The following is an 18,480-nucleotide window of genomic DNA, read 5'->3' as shown; positions in this document are numbered from 1 at the left end:
GGCAGATCTCTTGAGTTCCAGACCAGCCTGGTCTACAGAGTGAGTTCCAGGACAGCCAGGGCTGTTTCACAGAGAAATCCTATCTTGAAAGACCAAAAAACAAAAACCAACCAAACAAAAAACCCACCACAAGTTAGACATCTTAAAATTAAGCAAAAGCAAGCAAACAAACCAGGGAGTGCTGGGGATCACACCTGTGATGCCAGAATAAAAGTGTACAAGTGGAGGCAGATGGATCGTGAATTCAAGATACACATGTACATATATACAGTGGAGGGCAGCCTGGAATCAAACTCAAGACTCTTAGGAAAATAAAAATAAGGGTTATCAAGATGGCTCAAGTATGTAAGGGTTACCCAAGACCTGAATTCGACCCCCAGATCCCCCATTGTGGAAGGTGAGAAATGATTTGGACTTCCCCACGTGGACTGTGGTAAAAATAAAAAACTAGACATGGCAGAAGGGTAAATCAAGGAACTGAGGCCAGGGCATGAGGAAAACGCGGGAGGTGATTATTAACCTCTGAGGGATTTTTTAATTTCAAAGCCCAGCCTTCCTCTGTGCGCGATTTAAGCATGCGCCACACCCAGAGCCTGATGCTCGCGCACCCCCTGGCGTCCTTTCTGATTAGCGCAGCTGCAGCAACCAGGGGCGGAAGCTAGACCGGAAGTGCATCTCTTCGTTTCGCCCGCCTCTTCCGGCTCACTTCCGCCCACTCCACCCAGGCTCGCTGGCCGGAAACGTTCCGCGTTACCTGAGTCCTGTTTCTCTGGATCGAATCCGGACACCGCCAAAATGCCGGTAAGGCTTCGAGCCCCGAGGTCGGGGAGCCGAACGGGCCCGGGCCCTGAGGAGGGACGGGAGTCCCGTTCTAGAAAGCCGGGGAAAGAGGAAACTGCCGCCCTCCTCTCCTGCCCAGCTCTTTGCCTCCAGCCCCAGGACCCTTTCTCTCCTCACTATTTTCTCCCGAGTCCTGAAGTGTTCCCAGATCTCACCCGAGAGCTTCGAAGTTAAGAGCGACGGCTTTTAATTGATTTTTAAATCTAAGGTCCAGCTTCTCCTTTTCTCCCCCACCCCCACCCCTTGTCACTTCCACTTCCTCCTCCGCCTTTGGTTGGCCTGCTGCTAATGACCTGTCAGGCTCATTTCCCTGACGGATCCCTACCTTGTCCTCCATGTTGTAGCTGTATTTCTACTCACAGACCCCCACCGAGTCAGCACTGGTTTCCAAGAGTTTCCTTTGTCATGTGCTTTCGGGTGGGAGGAAGAAATGACAATAGTCTGGTAGTCCTTAACATCTGATGTCAGTCTCCATCATGGGTTCCGTTTTGCAGATTAGTAAAGGGATAACTGAATGAAGTCCACATTGGACATGCTGAGCTCTCACTATGTATGAAGTCCACATTGGACATGCTGAGCTCTCACTATGTATGAAGTCCACACTGGACATGCTGAGCTCTCACTATGAAGTCCACACTGGACATGCCGGACTCTCACTATGTATGAAGTCCACACTGGACATGCTGAGCTCTCACTATGAAGTCCACACTGGACATGCTGAGCTCTCACTATGAAGTCCACACTAGACATGCTGAGCTCTCACTATGAAGTCCACACTGGACATGCTGAGCTCTTACTATGAAGTCCACACTGGACATGCTGAGCTCTCACTATGAAGTCCACACTGGACATGCTGAGCTCTCACTATGTATGAAGTCCACACTGGACATGCTGAGCTCTCACTATGTATGAAGTCCACACTGGACATGCTGAGCTCTCACTATGAAGTCCACACTGGACATGCTGAGCTCTCACTATGTATGAAGTCCACACTGGACATGCTGAGCTCTCACTATGTATGAAGTCCACACTGGACATGCTGAGCTCTCACTATGTATGAAGTCCACATTGGACATGCTGGACTCTCACTATGTATGAAGTCCACACTGGACATGCTGAGCTCTCACTATGAAGTCCACATTGGACATGCTGGACTCTCACTATGTATGAAGTCCACACTGGACATGCTGAGCTCTCACTATGAAGTCCACACTGGACATGCTGAGCTCTCACTATGAAGCCAGCACTGGTAACAGCAGCGACTAAGGCCCTCTCAAGGAGCTCGCATTTTAACGGGTAGACAGTTACCATGTAAATGTAAATAGGAGGTAGTTCCAGATCTTAAAAAATCCTATGAAGAAAATAGATGGAGAGCCGGGCGGTGGTGGCGCACGCCTTTAATCCCAGCACTTGGGAGGCAGAGACAGGCGGATCTCTGCGAGTTCAAGACCAGCCTGGTCTACAAGAGCTAGTTCCAGGACAGGCTCCAAAGCTACAGAGAAACCCTGTCTCGAAAAACCAAAAAAAAAAAAAAAAAAAGAAAATAGATGGAGGACAACACTAGCCTCCATGGTGGTACTTATCTCTCATCCCAGCACTTGGAGACAGAGGCAGGAGGATTGCAAATTTCAGGCAGAAGTAAGTGGACTATGCTGTGAGTTCTAGGCCAGCTTGGCCTATACAGCTATAAAACCTGTCTCCAAAATATGGGGGAAAATAGGCTCTGGAAGGTGCTTGCTGTGCAAGAGATGGGGGTGGGGGCAGCGCAGCTCATGTTTATTCCTTCAGCCCTGGGGAGGCAAGAGTCAGGCAGACCCTCTGGGCTCATCAGCCTGCCAGCCAGTCTAGCCAAAATCAGCAAGTGCTAGGTTCAGTGAGAGAGAAAGTGGCTCAGTAGGTTAAATGTTTAGGTGTTTAGGGCACAAGGACAAGGACCTGAGTTTGGCTGCCTAGCACCCAGTGCAGTCGGGGGAGGGGGCTCCTGCCTGTCATTCCAGAGCTGGGAAAGTATAGAGATCACTGGGGCTCCTTGTCTCACAAATAATGAGAAAAGCAGTTGCGGAAGAGACCTCTGGCCTCCACGTGTGTACACATACACCTGCATGCACACATGAACACATTTACACACACTACATACACAAATGCTGGAAGTAATTGAGGAAGAAACCCAGCATTTGACTCTGTCTTTCACACACAAACATGCATGAGCACATGCATGAACGTGTGCAAAAAGTAAGACCACTACAGTGTCCAGTGACGGGTGGTGAAAGGAGAGCAGATGTAACTTTCAGTTGTGTGTGTGTGTGTGTTTGGCAGCACTGAGAATTGAACCCAGAGCCTCATTGCAGGCTACGTAGACCCTCTACCACTGAGCTATATCCCCACCTCTGTTTTGCCTTTTATTTTGAGAAAAGGTCTCACTCATAAAGTTGCCCAGGCTGGCCTTGAACCTGTGATCCTCCTGCCTCAGCTTTCCAGGTAGCTATGATCACAGGCCTGCATCACCATGTTTAGCCTTGTAAGGTTTATGAGTCTTAATGAGTCTTACAGTTACTGACCATTGAGGTGTATGTGGAGACCTAGAGTTATTGTCCAGATGAGCCCTTCATTCTCAGGATGACACTGTGAAGTAGATTTTCTTACTGTTTTGATTTTCCTGAAGGAACTAGGGCTCAGGGAATTAAGTGACTTGCACAGTGTTGCTTACAAGTAGTAAAGCCAGAGTTTAAGCCAGAAAGGAAAGCTACACTGTGCTCATTCTAGTTGGACAAAGAAAGTTCTGGACTTAACTGTGGTTCTTTTATGTCAGCGTTCTCTATTAGCGTGAAACGTCACACATGTCTGTATATGTATATATTTGATCTCATATGAGGGCCTAGAGAAATGGCTCAACAGTTAAGAGTGCTTGCTGCTGTTGGAAACACATATACTCGGTGTCTCACAAAGAAACACACAAATAAAGCAAAAGCAACTTCACGAAGCAGTTTCTTTTTTCCAGAAAAGGGTGTAGCATGACCTGGACCCAAACTGAGCTAGCAAGCACAATGGGATAGGTAGTTCATGTAGGTCTTATTCTCAATCAGATAGTGACTGTGTCTTTCATGACTGGCTAGTTTTCAAAGAATCTTCATGAAGGAAATGAAGGGAGGAGGAAAAGGGTCAGCCCCTTGGGCTGTCAGGTTCTAGCAGTGTAGCAGTGCCTTTGGGTAACAGAAGTGTTACCAGGTAGGGAGATTAAAAGATTTCGTAAGAGCTGGAGAGATGGCTCAGCAGTTAAGAGCACTGGCTTCTCTTCCAGAAGTTCCAAGTTCAATCCCCAACACCCAAATAGTAGCTCACAATCATCTATAATGGGATCTGATGTCTTCTTCTGGCATGTGCTTATACATAAAATACATAAATAAATTAAAAATGTTTTAAATGTGCATAAAAGTTTTATTAGGTGGGACAGGTTGACTTGAAGGGCTAGTCACCGTCCATAGGGAAAAAGCTCCATTCTCACACTGCTCTTAAGAGCACTAGAATTTTTGTTCCCAGCATCCATATCCAGCAGCTCACAACCGCCAACGCCAGGGAACCCAACACCCACTTCTAGACTCTGGGCACTGTATACACATAGAAATTCCCATACACAGACACAACACATACACATAATAAATTTTGGGTTTTTTGTTTGTTTTGGTTTTTGGAGACAGTATTTCTCTGTGTTTTTCTTTGGATCCTGTCCTGGAACTCACTCTGTAGAGCAGGCTGGCCTCAAACTCACAGAGATCCACCTGCCTCTGCCTCCCAAGTGCTGGGATTAAGGCTTGTACAGCCAATAAAATATTCTTTAATCTTAAAAAAAATTACAGCCATTCATTCTATCTCGCACAAAAACGGTGCTTAGCAGTCATTTGATGGATGAATGGTTTTGTTCACAGCAGACATAAAAAGCAAAACTAGGAACCAGCATATGAATTTGTTCATCAGCACGATGTTCCCTCTCCTGTAGCTCATACCTGCTCACCAGAGACGTAGAGTTTAGCTGGTAGAGTACCTACCTAGCATGTCTGAAGCCAATACTGTGGTTATCTAGTCCTGTCATGTCAGCACTGGGGAGGTAGAGGCAGGAGGACACATTCAAAGTCATCCTCACCCACATAGTGAGAGGCCAGCCTGGGCCACATGAAACCCTGTTGGGGTTGGAGGGGGTTGGAAAACAGGCTCAAGGAAGAATCATGCAGTCTTGATTGAGACTTAAAGACGGGGAGTAGTAGATTACAAAACTAGGGCATGGGTCCTGGCTAGCTGGAGGGTGAGAAACCCGTTTTGTATGGTTTCTATTATGGAATGCTCCCACCAGAAGGAAACACATCTTTCCACACCACATTTCTAGCCTAAGGATATAATCCCAGGAGGCAGAGGCAGGCAAATCTCTGTACTTTTGAGGTTAGCTTGGTCTACCTAGGAAGTCCCAGGCCAGGCAGGGCTGCTCAAAAAGCAGGTCTGGCTTTTGAGATCCTATCTATGAAGAGCTGGTGCGGGAGAGAAGGTTCAGTGGTGAAGTGCTTGCCACTCTAGCCTGAGGATCGAGTTCAATCTTACACCCCACAAAAATAGCCAGGTGTGGTGGCATTCCTGTAAACCTGGTGCTGGGAAGGAAAGACAGGAGGATCTCTGGGGCTGGCTGGCTGGCAATCGAGCCAGTAGATGAGCCTCAGGCTCAGTGAGAGCCCGTCTCAAATATAAAAGTGGGGAAGCGATTGAAGAAGGTACTTGACACTGACTTCTGACCTCTGCACACAAACACATGTATACCCACACACGTGTACAGCCAGATCCATGAGGACAAACACACAAAATACTAGTAGGATAAAAGAATGTAAGAATATAGACAGTAGGGGCTGGAGAGATGACTCAGCGGTTAAGAGCACTGGCTGCTCTTCCACTGGACCCGGGTTTGAGTCCCAGAACCCACATGACAGGCCACCCTGTCTGTAACGCTAGTTCCAGGGGTCTGACACTCTCACATAGACATGAATGCAGGCTAAAACATCAGTGCATGTGAATAAAATGAAAAAAGGAACAAAGAACATAAGCAGTAAAGCCAGATATAGTGTGTGGCTTTAAGACATTAAGCCCAGCACTCTGCAGGTGGAGGAAGCAGGTGGATCTCTCTGAGTTCCAGGCCAGCCTGGTCTTCATAGTGAGTTCAGTACAGCCAGGCTGCACAGAGAAACTGTCTCAAGAAGAAGAAAAAAAAAAAAACAAGATTTTGTTGTGAGTTCCAGGACAACCAGGGCTACATAGTGGAAACGCTGTCTTAAAAACAAAGCCGGGTAGTGGTGGTGCATGCCCTTGATCCCAGCGCTTGGGAGGCAGAGGCAGGTGGATCTCTGAGTTCAAAGTCAGCATTGTCTACAAGCTGGTTCCAGGACAGGCTCCAAAGCTACACAGAGAAACACTGTCTCGAAACACCACCCCAAAAAAGAAAAACAAAAAAGGAACACAGACAATAGTCAAATGTCATGCTTTAAAATGGTGAAGTAGTAGGTACTGATTGCCTCTGTTTTGCACATCTGATTTAGTTTGGGGGCATGTGTGCTTAACAACCAGCTGACAATGTCTCAGCATCTGCTGGCTGGTATCTTGAGTTAGGAGCTGGTCCCACTGCTGCTGCCAGTCCTCTCCCGGAGTTAGTCTCAAGCGGGTGTTTTCCTTTGGAGGACTGGCCTTGTCCTGTAATGCTTCTTGTCTTTGTTCCCTGTTTGCCACTGCAGGCTTACCACTCTTCTCTCATGGACCCCGACACCAAGCTTGTCGGCAACATGGCGCTGCTTCCCCTCAGAAGTCAGTTCAAAGGACCCGCGCCCCGCGAGAGTGAGTCTCAGGGTTCTTTTCCATTTGGGTTCAAAGCGTCCAGCCAGCCTGCTGACGTGAGAGTGGGGAAGAGCTTAGCGGGGTCACGGTCACTCTGCTGTGTCACACTTTACACCTCGAGGCATCACAGGAAACTGCGTTATCACTTCTGACTCCTTCAGGTGTGCGGATGAGCCAAAAGAGGAAATGTGGGCAGGGGTGAGCCTAGCGTGTGCAGGAGGGCCTGCCTTCCTTTCACAGCGAGTACTAGGTGGAGGCCAGAAGAACAGCAGTTCAAGGTCATCCTCAGCAAGTTCTAGGCCAACCTGGGCTACCTTGTCTCAAAAAAGAAAGAGGAGATGTGTTTAATTCTGGCCACAGTCAGTCATATCAGACTAAGTGGATGCCAGGTCCCCAGCCTCCTCCTGTCATGATGCTGGAAAAAGACAAGCAACAGAAAGCATTATGTGGGCATGGTGCTGTACCCAGGAGGCTGAGTCTGGTAGTTCAAGACCAGCCTAAGAAACACAGGGAGCCCTAACTCCAAAAACGAGAAAAATTAACCCTTCCCCACTAAAGCTATTTTTTCTCTTGTCAACTTTTAAAAACAGTCATTTGTTTTTGACTGTGCACTTTTGTGTGTGAGGGCCTGCATGTGTGCCAGAGGACGAGTGGAGGTTAACAGTAACCACTTCAGTCCTGGTGGAGGTGAACAGATAGTAACCACTTCAGTCCTGGTGGAGGTGAACAGATAGTAACCACTTCAGTCCTAGTGGAGGTGAACAGATAGTAACCACTTCAGTCCTGGTGGAGGTGAACAGATAGTAACCACTTCAGTCCTTGGGATCTCAACTTAGATAGCTGAGCTTTCTCTATGAGCACTTTCGCCTCTGAGCCATCTCCACAGCCCATGTCAGTTTATTATTCTTGGGGTCTTAGATTTCACCAAACCCTAGTATTAGACCTTTTTTTGGGGGGTGAGGGGTATGCCAGAAGAGGGTAGAACTCTGGTGGGCCTGTAAGTCAAACTGAGCCAGCCTGAATTTGTGGTGACTCTCCTGGTGGCCCTCCTGCCTGCTTCCCCAGTGTTTGGATAACAGGCATGTGCTCCATGCTTCAGTCCTAACTCTTCATCTGCTTTGAAACACTGTTCATTTCTGTCTTGCTCATATTTTTCTGAATACTTTTGTTCTTGGGGGTTTTTTTTGTTTTTTTTGTTTTTGTTTTTTTGCTTTTATTTCTTTGCTTCTAGGGTATTTTTGTTGGGTTCTTTGTTTTTTTGTTTTAACTTGTTTGGTTTTGGTTTTGGTGGTGGTGGCTTGTTTTATTTTCTTTCTTTTTTCCATATTTCGGTTTTTTTTTTTTTTTGGTTTTTCGAGACAGGGTTTCTCTGTGGTTTTGGTTCCTGTCCTGGAACTAGCTCTTGTAGACCAGGCTGTTCTTGAACTCACAGAGATCCGCCTGCCTCTGCCTCCCAAGTGCTGGGATTAAAGGCGTGCGCCACCACCGCCCGGCTTTTTTTCCATATTTCTTTTTGATTTATTTTACTTTGCTTTTAAACCAAAACCAAAAAAGCTGGTTTAAAGAAGCCACTGAGACGCTTGTCCATTCTCCGAATCTGCCCATCTCAGGAAACGGTGAATGGCTAGAACAGCCATTCTGAAGCTATAGAGCTTTACTGTGGACAGAGCTGAAAACGGAAAAATAGCATTAGGACCTCTTGCCCATTTACCTCCATGCTGTCCTTCCTTGTCACCTGCTATTACTGTTTCTCGGTCTGCTTTGTAGATGTTATACTGTGCACAGACGCACACCTGCTTATACGAGCATGTGGCTAGGTCTGTATGCGGGGAACATGTGTTCTTTGTTGTGAGTTTGGGTCACCTCGATTAATATTTACTTTGCAAGTCCATCTACTTTCCTGTACATGTTATGATTTCATTTATTTTGCAGCTGAGTGATACTCTACATTTTGTATACAACCACATTTTCATTATCTATTCATCTATTGGTGGACATCTAACTAGGTTCCATGTCCTTGCTATCATAATACAGTAGCAATAAACATGATGTATAAATATGTCTGGCAGGATAGGAATCTCCCCCCCCCCCGTCCCAGCAGGGTTTCTCCATACCTTTGGAGCCTGTCCTGAACTAGCCCTTGTAGATGAGGCTGACCTCGAACTCACAGCCTGTCTCTCTGCCTCCCAAGTGCTGGGATTAAAGGCGTGTGTCACCACCACGTGACCAGGATCAGAGTCTTTGGGGTGTATGACCAGGACTGGGATAGTTGAATCATACGGTAATTCTATTTTTAATTTTTTTGAGGAACCTCCAACCTGATAACCACAATGGGCATAATTGCACTCTGACTGGCAGTGAATCAGGCTTCCCTCTGTCCTACAGTCTCTACAACCTTTGTTGCCAGATTTTTTGTTTGATTTTTTTTTTTTTTCTTTTTCAAGACAGGATTTCTCTGTAGCTTTGGATCCTGTCCTGGAACTAGCTCTGTAGACCAGGCTGGCCTCACACTCACAGAGATCTGCCTGCCTCTGCCTCTGAGTGCTGGGATTAAAGGTGTGTGCCACCACTGCCCAGCCTGTATTTTAATTTTTTGTTATTCGATAACAACTTTGTTTCCCAGTCTGGTCTGTGATTCCCAGATTTTGGGACTGCGCACCTTTTTACCTGTTTGGTGTTTGTAGTCATCAAGATGGAATGCCCACTCTGCCCCCCACTGCCCTCCAGATCCCCCATTTGATTTCTTTTTTTTTTTTTTTAAGTATACAATGGTCTTATTCTGTTTTTATTATTATTATTATTATGTATACAATAATCTGTCTGCATGTATGCCCTCACGCCAGAGGAGGGCGCCAGATATCACTACAGATGGTTGTGAGCCACCATGTGGTTGCCGGGAATTGAACTCAGGACCTTTGGAAAAGCAGGCAATGCTCTTAACCACTGAGCCATCTCTCCAGCCCCCCCCCCCCCATTTGATTTCTGAGGCATTGTGTTTACTGTCCCAGAAGCCTCTTTCAAACTCTGAAGCTTTCTGACATGTTCTGAGATGTTCCACCAACAGTGTCATTTCTGTTGTCGCAGATACAGCACCCCAGAGCCTGCAAGTGGCTGGCCTGGGTTCCACTCACAGTTTCCAAGACCACAGTTACAATTCCCATCTGTATCCTCACCCTCTTGCCCTTCCTCTGCCAGATTATTCGCTTTGACCTCCTCTTAAGTGAATTGTTTTTAACACTGGCTGAAACATAAGTCACCCCAGTTTTTACTTGATTCTGAGAAAAAGGAGCAGATGGGGAAAGGCAGACATGAGGAGAACATCAGTACTAAAATGTTAACAGCCCAAAGAAAAAGAACGTTGGCCCAGTTTGCAAGGAAGAGCGGTTTGTCGTATGGTTACAGATAACACATTGCACCGGAAGGCGCAGCCAACCTAGACTGGAGAAAACACTAAGCATCTTCCTTGACTCCTCGAGGAAGAATGAGAGCCTAAGAAACTAAACAAGTGAGGGGTGACTTCTTCCTTTGCCAAAGGACTGGAACTGTTAGAGTAGATGTTGTGAGTTATCTTAGCATTGATGAGATGAATTCTGGGGCAGGAGCACAGCTCCATGGTAAAGCTTGTGTATGTTGTTTCTGAGGCCTGGGGTTCAAGATCAGCTGCAGAAAAATTCTTTTCTGTTGTGCAAATACCTCTAGATGTCTTTGTGAACCATGCTCTGCTCTAGGTCCCCTCTCCTGCTGTTTCCTCCCGGGTGCTCAGGAGAAGTTTCCTTTTCTTGAGAGCAGAATGCAGAGAACACAGCTGGATCCTTCTGCCGAGGAACTAGCTAGGTTGTAATGGGGTCGCCCAGGGCTGCAGCCTTAGGGCTGCTCTGCACCACCGGAGACCACGGCAGGCAGCCGAGGACAGGAAGTGTCTTGTCTGTCAGTGGCCTGCTGCAGCCAGCTGCTGCGTATCAAACCCAGAAAGTCTGTCCTTTCAAAATGAAAAAGAGAAGAAAAGATTGCCAGAGAAATTGTTTAATGAGCTCTGTTTGTCACAGAGTGCTTCTGGCTTTCCTCAGTGTGGCCACTTAGAACAGCTCATGCTGTATTTAAACCACAGTTTCCATAAAAAGAGAGAAGGTTATCTGAACCCCAATGTTCCTAAATAATTTGAGTATTTCCCTTGAATCTCCAGTGCACGGGTTCAAATAAAATTATATTGGATGCTTTTTCCTTTTCAGGGCATTTTGTTAGAGTGTTGGGGCTGGAGGGATGGCTCAGTGGTTAAGGAGTGCTTCCGCTTCCTGCTGCTCCAGAGGACAGAGTTGAGGGCCCAGCACTCACATTGGCCTCACAACCACCTGTAGCTCCAGCTCCAAGGGATCTGATGCCCTCCTCTGACCTTTATGGGCCTCTGCACTCATGTGGCATACACACAGACACACATAGAAGGATTTTTTTGTTTGTTTTTTAGGGGTTTTGTTTTGTTTTGTTTTTAAAGGGAGATAGCCTGTGTCTCAGCCCATTTTTATAAGTGCATTGAGGTCTTAAATGGTTACTAAGCAGTGATAGTTTGCTCTGGGTAATAAGAATTAAGATGGCAATCTTTTTTTTAATTGATTGAATTTACTTTTCTAATGAGCACATAGATTTTTTTCAGAGATAGAACTAAAAATAAACCACATTGGTTTCTAGAAATACTATTAAAGACTGTATTTCAGTAGCCCTATTTATTTTTTTAAGATTTTATTTTACCACGAGGGGTGCACCCACCCACTGAGACAGTGTATTATTATTAATTGTAATTTAAAAAAATATAAAGAAAAAAAATTTTATTTTATACATGAGTGTTTTTGCCTGGTGACCTTTGAGCCAGAAGAGGGCGCCAGATCTCCAGGAACTAACCCAGGTCCTCTGCCAGAGCAGCCAGCCCTCTTAATGCCCCAACCATCTCTCCAGCTAGCCCCAGCCTCATTTTCCTTTATCCAACTCCAGACCTTGTGATAATCACACTTGGAGACCTCTCCTTGCAGCTGTGGGTGGACCATGTCCCTTTGGTAATATCTCTGCCTTCCTTCTTGTTTCCTGCCTAGCAAAAGACACAGATATTGTGGATGAAGCCATCTATTACTTCAAGGCCAATGTCTTCTTCAAGAACTATGAAATTAAGGTAACTTCCAGAGCTGGGAGTGCTTAGTTTTCAGATGGGGATAAATGTCTACTTGAGCCAGGCAGTGGTGGTGCACACCTTTAAACCCAGCACTTGGGAGGCAGAGGCAGAGGCAGGTGGATCTCTGTGAGTTCAAGACCAGCCTGGTCTACAGAATGAGTTCCAGGACAGCCAGGGCTACACAACGAAATCCTGTCTTGAAAACCCAGAAAAACCAAAAATCCATCAATCAATCAATCTACTTTGAAGTCAGGGCTGCTGTGAGAGTTAAATGAAATGACGGTGAGACCAGAATCTGAAAGCAAAGCTGAGTGGGAAAGGCTATGGGTTGTGTGGGGTTTTTTTTCCTTCTTTTTTTAAATTTTTATCTTTTTCCTTTTGAGATTATTTATTTTAGGCTAGGCATGGTTATACCCACCTTTAACCCCAGCACTTGGGAGGCAAGTAGATCTGTATGAATTAGAAGCCAGCCTGATCTATATAGTGAGTTCCAAGACAGCCAGGACTCTGTAAAGAGACGCTGTCTCAAAAAAAGAGAGATATTATTTATTTATCTGTGTGTGTGCACGCATGAACACACACATATGTGCAGTGCCCGTATGGGCCGGAAGAGGAATTGGGAGTTGAGTCCCTTGTGTTGTAAGCTGCCGTGTGTGTTCTGGGAGCAAACCTAGGCCCACTGAGAAAGCAGTTGCTCTTAACCTCTGAGCTTTCACCCCAGCCGTGTTAGCTTTTATTCTTTCCCCTTCAAAATCTTCGCTATTCTGCAGGCCAAATGCCCCAGTGCCTCTTTTTGCAATTAAAATTTTTTTAGAACACAGCCATGTTCATTTGTTTCTGTATTAGCTATGGGCTGCTCTCATACTGAACAGTGGCTAACCATCCACAGCAAAGACTGCATCAGCTCCAAAGCCTATAAAGCTTATTTATTATCCAGACTTGACAGAGTTAGCCAAGCCCCAGTGTGGATGCATCACTATTTACTTAGTATTAATTAAGCATCCAGGAAATCCCAGACCCGTGTTTACGGATTAACTAGTCAAAGTCTCATATGTTGCTTGTTTTCTTTGAAACAGGGCTTTACTATGTAGGGCTGGCTGGAACTTGTTATATAGACCACACTGGTCTGGAACTTACACTGGTTCTCCTGCCTCTGCCTCCCATCACTGTTTTGTATGTGTGCAGGTTGGACACTGAGAATAAATTGCTGTCTTACCAGCATTAGGAAGCTGAGGCAAGAGGACTGTTATGAGTTCCAGGCTGAAATTTTGTTTCAAAAAAATAAAAACAATGCCCTTCTTCCTTACTCTAAAAAACAAACAGGCCTCGGATGCTCCAGAATCCTAAGCTACAAACTGGATTTTGGAGTGTTTCAGACTCAGGATGAAATCTATACAGATATTCCCAAATGCAGACCATGCCAGCATCTGGAAGACTTCTGGCCCCAAACATTTCAGAGGGGCAGTCCTACTGCACTGCTGTGTTGTGGACCCAGCTGGGATGGGGGGGGAGGGAACCATGAATGACTTGGCCCTTCCTTGGACCACTTCTCCCCTTCTCTCCTTGTGAGGAAGGTGGTCAATGAGAGAATAACAGTGCCTGGCAGTAAAGGGGACAGATGTACAAAACATCTCCTGAGCTACTGCGATGAGCCAGGCACAAAGAAGGGCAAGGAATGTTCTTGACAGTGTTGTAAACTGTGTGACTTCAAACTCGGCTTGCTCGACTCTGGGATATCAGGATCCAACAGGATATGGACACTATCCAGCACTGAGCTGCTTGTGCTGTGTTTGTGAGAGGTATGATAGGGACAAGCTGGATGTAGTGTCTGCCTGTGAGGAGCCAGAGGCTGAGGGATTGTCCAGGAATCAGAGACCCTGGCTCATCACAAAGCAGAGCAGAGGGGACGTCTGACTATAAAACTGGGCCTGGGCTACAGGCCACATGTAGTCAGTAGTCACTGTCTTTAGATTCTCCTGCTGGTAGGATGAGATGTCGGGCCTGTAGGGCTCTATAGGGCTCTCCCAGAACTGGTCACGTGAAATGACTTCTTCCACTGCCAAGGAAGGATGTGTCTGTTTTGAGACACTCGAGGGAAGAATGGTTTTTAAAAATAAGCCACCTTAGCTGGGCAGTGGTGGCACACACCTGTAATCCCAGTACTTGAGAGGCAGAGGCAGGCAGACCTCTGTGAGTTCAAGGCCAGCCTGATCTACAAAACAAGTTCCAGGACAGCCAGAGAGAAACCTTGCCTTTTAAAAAAAAAAAAAAAAAAAAAAAAACAAAAAAAAAACCCCACACTCTTATAATCACCCGCAACTGTTCGTTCTCCAACTTAAACAGCATGAGGAAGGAGCTGTGGAGCAGGGCAGCACACAGCTGGGCTTGGGGAGACTGAGTACCCTGTGGGTTGCCAGTGGATCATGAAGGCAGACGTGCTCTGAAGTGTCCATCTCATGTGGCCATTATGTTGTTTTATTTCCCTCGCAGAATGAAGCAGATAGAACCCTGATCTACATCACACTCTACATCTCTGAGTGTCTAAAGAAACTTCAAAAGGTAACAAGGCTTGGCTCTTCACTTAAGGACAGCAGACAGATACAGGCTATCCCTCAAAACCACCTGGGTCTGCTAAGCCCCGAGGAGAAGCCAAAGCTCTTTCTGCTGCGGTCTCTGAACCCATAGGGGAACTGACATGAAGGAGGGCGGTGAGGTGTCAGGAGACAGTAGTCCCTTCATCCTCTGAGAACAGTGGAGCGCATCAGGCGTGGAGCGGGCAGCAGGACACAGCCATGTTAGCATCTCCCCCACTTAGAGGCTCACAGTCCTCATGTATTTGAGAGAGCTGACTTTGAAATGTGTTCGAATTTATCACTACTTCAGAATTTAACTAGTAAGATCTTATTAGGGCCCAGTGTGGTGTCATATGCCTTTTTTTTTTTTAAATTTATTTATTTATTATGTATACAATATTCTGTCTGTATGCCTGAAGGCCAGAAGAGGGCGCCAGACCTCTTTACAGATGGTTGTGAGCCACCATGTGGTTGCTGGGAATTGAACTCAGGACCTTTGGAAGAGCAGGCAATGCTCTTAACCACTGAGCCATCTCTCCAGCCCCTGTCATATGCCTTTAATCCCAGCACTCTGGAGGTAGAGGCAGGTGGATCTCTTTGAGTTCAAGGCCAGCCTGGTCTATATAACAAGTTCTTGGATAGGGCTATGTAGTAAGATTGTTTCAGAAAACTTAAAAAAATATATATATTAATGTATGCATTTAGGAAGAGAAATGTGTTCCTGCCTGGTAAGTTTGGTTTTCAGTGTTTTAGCTATTGTATTCCACTGTTTCTCTATAGTTTCTCTTGGTTTTACTTCTTTGACACAGTGTTCTAAAGAGGGCTGCAGGTTCACTCGCTGCAGAAGTGCACTCACGAAACATGGTACACTCCTGGAAGCTGCTGGCACCAAGCAGCTGGAGTTTGGGAATTACTCTTTTTCTTATCAATGTGTCCTTCAATTTTAGTGCAATTCCAGGAGCCAAGGCGAGAAAGAAATGTACACGCTCGGAATCACAAACTTCCCCATTCCTGGAGAGCCTGGCTTCCCCCTCAATGCCATTTATGCCAAACCTGCGAATAAACAGGAGGATGGTGAGCCGGGACTGTGCCTGTGAGAGGGGGGGTGTGTGCATGTGTGTGCGCACCTGAGCTCGTGCATACAGCCATCCCTCTGTCTTACTTTTGGTGTTGATGTGTGGTTTTTTGATTGTTTCTTGGATGTGGTCTCTCTGTAATCTAGGCTGGTCTTGAACTCATGGCATGGCCCTCTGCCTTGATTGGTGTTCATTTTTTGTATATGGTGTGGAGGCGAGCAAGTAGGTGTGGGTGTGAATACACTTGTGGGCATGTTCACTTGTGTGCGTGTGTGCGTGGAGGCCAGAGATTGATGTCAGGTCATTCTCCAATTGCATATTGACGCAGGCTCTTTGACTGATCCTGGAGCTCACTGATCTAGCTAGTGTAGCTGGCCAACTTGCTTGAGGAATCCCCCGACTCCGCCTCCTAAGGGAAGGGAGTACAGGCCAGCTACCATGGCCACCCTACCTTTACATGGGTGCTGAAGATTCACACAGCAAGCTTCTTCTCCACTGAACCATCCCCCCAGCCCAGTGACTGGTTCTCAGGTTGACAGTGAGGCACTTAGCACACATGTGTCGCCTTACTTTCACAGAAGAGCTTGCTAGCAAGTGTCACATGCAGAGAGTGTTGGGCCAAAATGAATGTAGTTATAAGACCATCTGGAGTCAGCAAGATGGCTCAGCCGGTAAAGGTGCTCACTGCCAACCCTGACAGTCTAGTTCGATTCCTGGGACCCACATGAAGGAAGGAGTGAACCATCTCCTGCACACGCACACACAGAATGATCTGAACCATTCTTTCTTTCTCTAAGCTGTTCGAATGGATACAGATACCTTACTAAGATCAGTGTCTGGCTGGACAGGCAGTGCGTCCAGCATATCTCCTCACATGCAGATTTCCCTGTTTCAGAAGTGATGCGTGCGTACCTACAGCAGCTGAGGCAGGAGACTGGACTGCGGCTCTGTGAAAAAGTTTTTGACCCTCAGAATGATAAACCCAGCAAGGTGAGCCTTTTACGCCACCGAAGCCTTCTGTCCCAAGAACACTCACTTCTGCCCGACCTGGAGGCTCGGCAGGGCAGGGCTCACTGCCCTACACTCACTACTGAATAGATTCCAGTCATGCACAGGGTTTGTGTATGGGGTGTGTAGCCATTGCATCCACAGTCTGTGGGTGTTATGTAAAATGGCATGGTGTTCGTATATAGCGTCTGTGCATCCTCTGTGGGCTTTGAACGCCCCAGGTTACCCACACTCAGGGCGTACCGAATTCCATGTAAATGATGACTCTTGTATTGCGTAGGGAACAGTCACTAGGAGCAGTTGGTGTGTATTCACTACTGGTAGGGGTCCCTGGGGAGGGTGGGGTTTGGGAAAATAGCACAAGCTGGGCTAGAACTGGCTACACAGCCAAGGGTGACCTTGAGCTCCCCCTACCTCAGCCTCGCTAGTTCTGCAGTATATTATATGGGTACACTATGTCTGGTTCACACTCCTCTCCCCCCTTTCTGTCTATGGTTGGATGTAAGCCTCACACCTATGGAGGGCAAGTAAGCACATTTACTTTTTCTGCTGTGGTCACCTTTGAATTTGATGTAAGATCCCAAGCTAGTTTAGATACAATTGTGTGTCATAAGTTAACTGGAATTCTGGCCTGCCCTTGAGGTTGCATTGTGCCCTGACCCTGAGATCTGTCTTGTGCCTTTGACAGTGGTGGACTTGCTTTGTGAAGAGACAGTTCATGAACAAGAGTCTCTCGGGACCTGGGCAGTGAGTGGATGGAGCCCGGGCAGCATCACATCAAGGTGTACACAGTTCTTTGTGTCCGTTCATGATGGATCATGAAGTGAGGAGCGATTGTGTCTTTGCCTGAAATGCTCTTGATCAAGAATTTGGGGGGGTGGGTGTCGGGTGATCTGGATTTTCGGCAATTTCAGGCTGGTACTTAATATGTAATAAATGTCATTGCTTATCTTAGACATTGAATTAAAACATTTTTGAGATAAAGCTTACACTGTACCTTTTATGGAAAGGGGTGTGGGTGGTATATTTGGGAGCGGGTGACTGGTGTTTATATTTATGATTTGGTTTGTCTTTTTTGAGGCAGCCTCACTGTGTAGTCCCAGGGTGGCCCATAACTAACTATGCCTCCCACATGGGTCTTAAACCCCAAATCCTCCTGTAGGTGTCCTCCACTGTGCCAGGCCCCATCATAGCCTTTCAGATACCGGACAGTGTAATGGTTGTCAGTATATATGTAGTTTCATATTTCTACATGCCACACCCAAAAGATGTCCCCAGGCTCTGGACTAACCTAATCTATTCTGTTTTCATAGATTTCTTTACTTTAGATATTTCGTATACTAGAGACCTATAGTGGATAATCGGAAGAGGAGTCTGGCTTCTTTCCCTTAGCACAGCATCTTTGTGTTGTACCCGTGTGTGGTTCGTTCCTTTTTACGGCTGAGTAATATTCCGTCTTGGTGCAGACCACACTGTGTTTATTTATTCATCATCCAGAGGACATCTGTGTTGTTTCTATTTTTAATGTGCACACAAGGTTTCTTTGCTTATTCTATCCCTCAGAGTGGAACTGCTGAGTCACATGGGAACTGTTTAGCCTTCTGGAGAACAGCAGTTGCACTGTTTTACATTCCCACAGGGACATGCGACCGTGCTGTGTCCCCCCACCTCGCCAACACTTGTTTCCTTCCTTTGCTTTCCGGTGACTATGACATGGCGTCTCACTGTGCTTTGGCCTCTATTTCTCTAAGATGGGTAGTTGCTTTGCATATGACCACGTAGCACCTTCTCCAGAAAACTGTTTACTTCTTTGTCCATTTTCCTTTCTTTTTTGTTTTGTTTTGTTTGTTTGTTTGTTTTGAGACAGTGTCTCAACTTTGTAGCTCTGGCTGTCCTGGAACTCATTGTGTATACCAGGCTGACATCAGAACTCACAGAGATCCACCTACCTCTGCCTCCAGAG

At 46.4% G+C, this 18,480-nt stretch overlaps 1 protein-coding gene across 1 annotated transcript; it reads left to right on the top strand.

Annotated features, from left to right (window-relative positions):
* Nucleotides 1–659: 659 nt before the first annotated feature.
* Arpc3 (actin related protein 2/3 complex subunit 3) lies at nucleotides 660–17,422 on the top strand. The gene is made up of 7 exons (XM_041648718.1): nucleotides 660–801; nucleotides 6,603–6,702; nucleotides 11,784–11,860; nucleotides 14,351–14,419; nucleotides 15,381–15,507; nucleotides 16,405–16,499; nucleotides 17,206–17,422. Exons 1-7 carry the CDS (start codon nucleotides 796–798, stop codon nucleotides 17,266–17,268), a joined length of 537 nt encoding a protein of 178 aa, XP_041504652.1. The 5' UTR covers nucleotides 660–795; the 3' UTR covers nucleotides 17,269–17,422.
* Nucleotides 17,423–18,480: the final 1,058 nt, after the last annotated feature.

This window comes from Microtus oregoni, unplaced genomic scaffold (assembly GCF_018167655.1).
Source record: "Microtus oregoni isolate MIOR12 unplaced genomic scaffold, Mior012 000003F_ref0000135, whole genome shotgun sequence".
NCBI lineage: Eukaryota > Metazoa > Chordata > Mammalia > Rodentia > Cricetidae > Microtus > Microtus oregoni.
The sequence above is the reverse complement of the archived record's forward strand: the minus strand, read 5'-3'. Positions and strand labels throughout refer to the sequence as shown.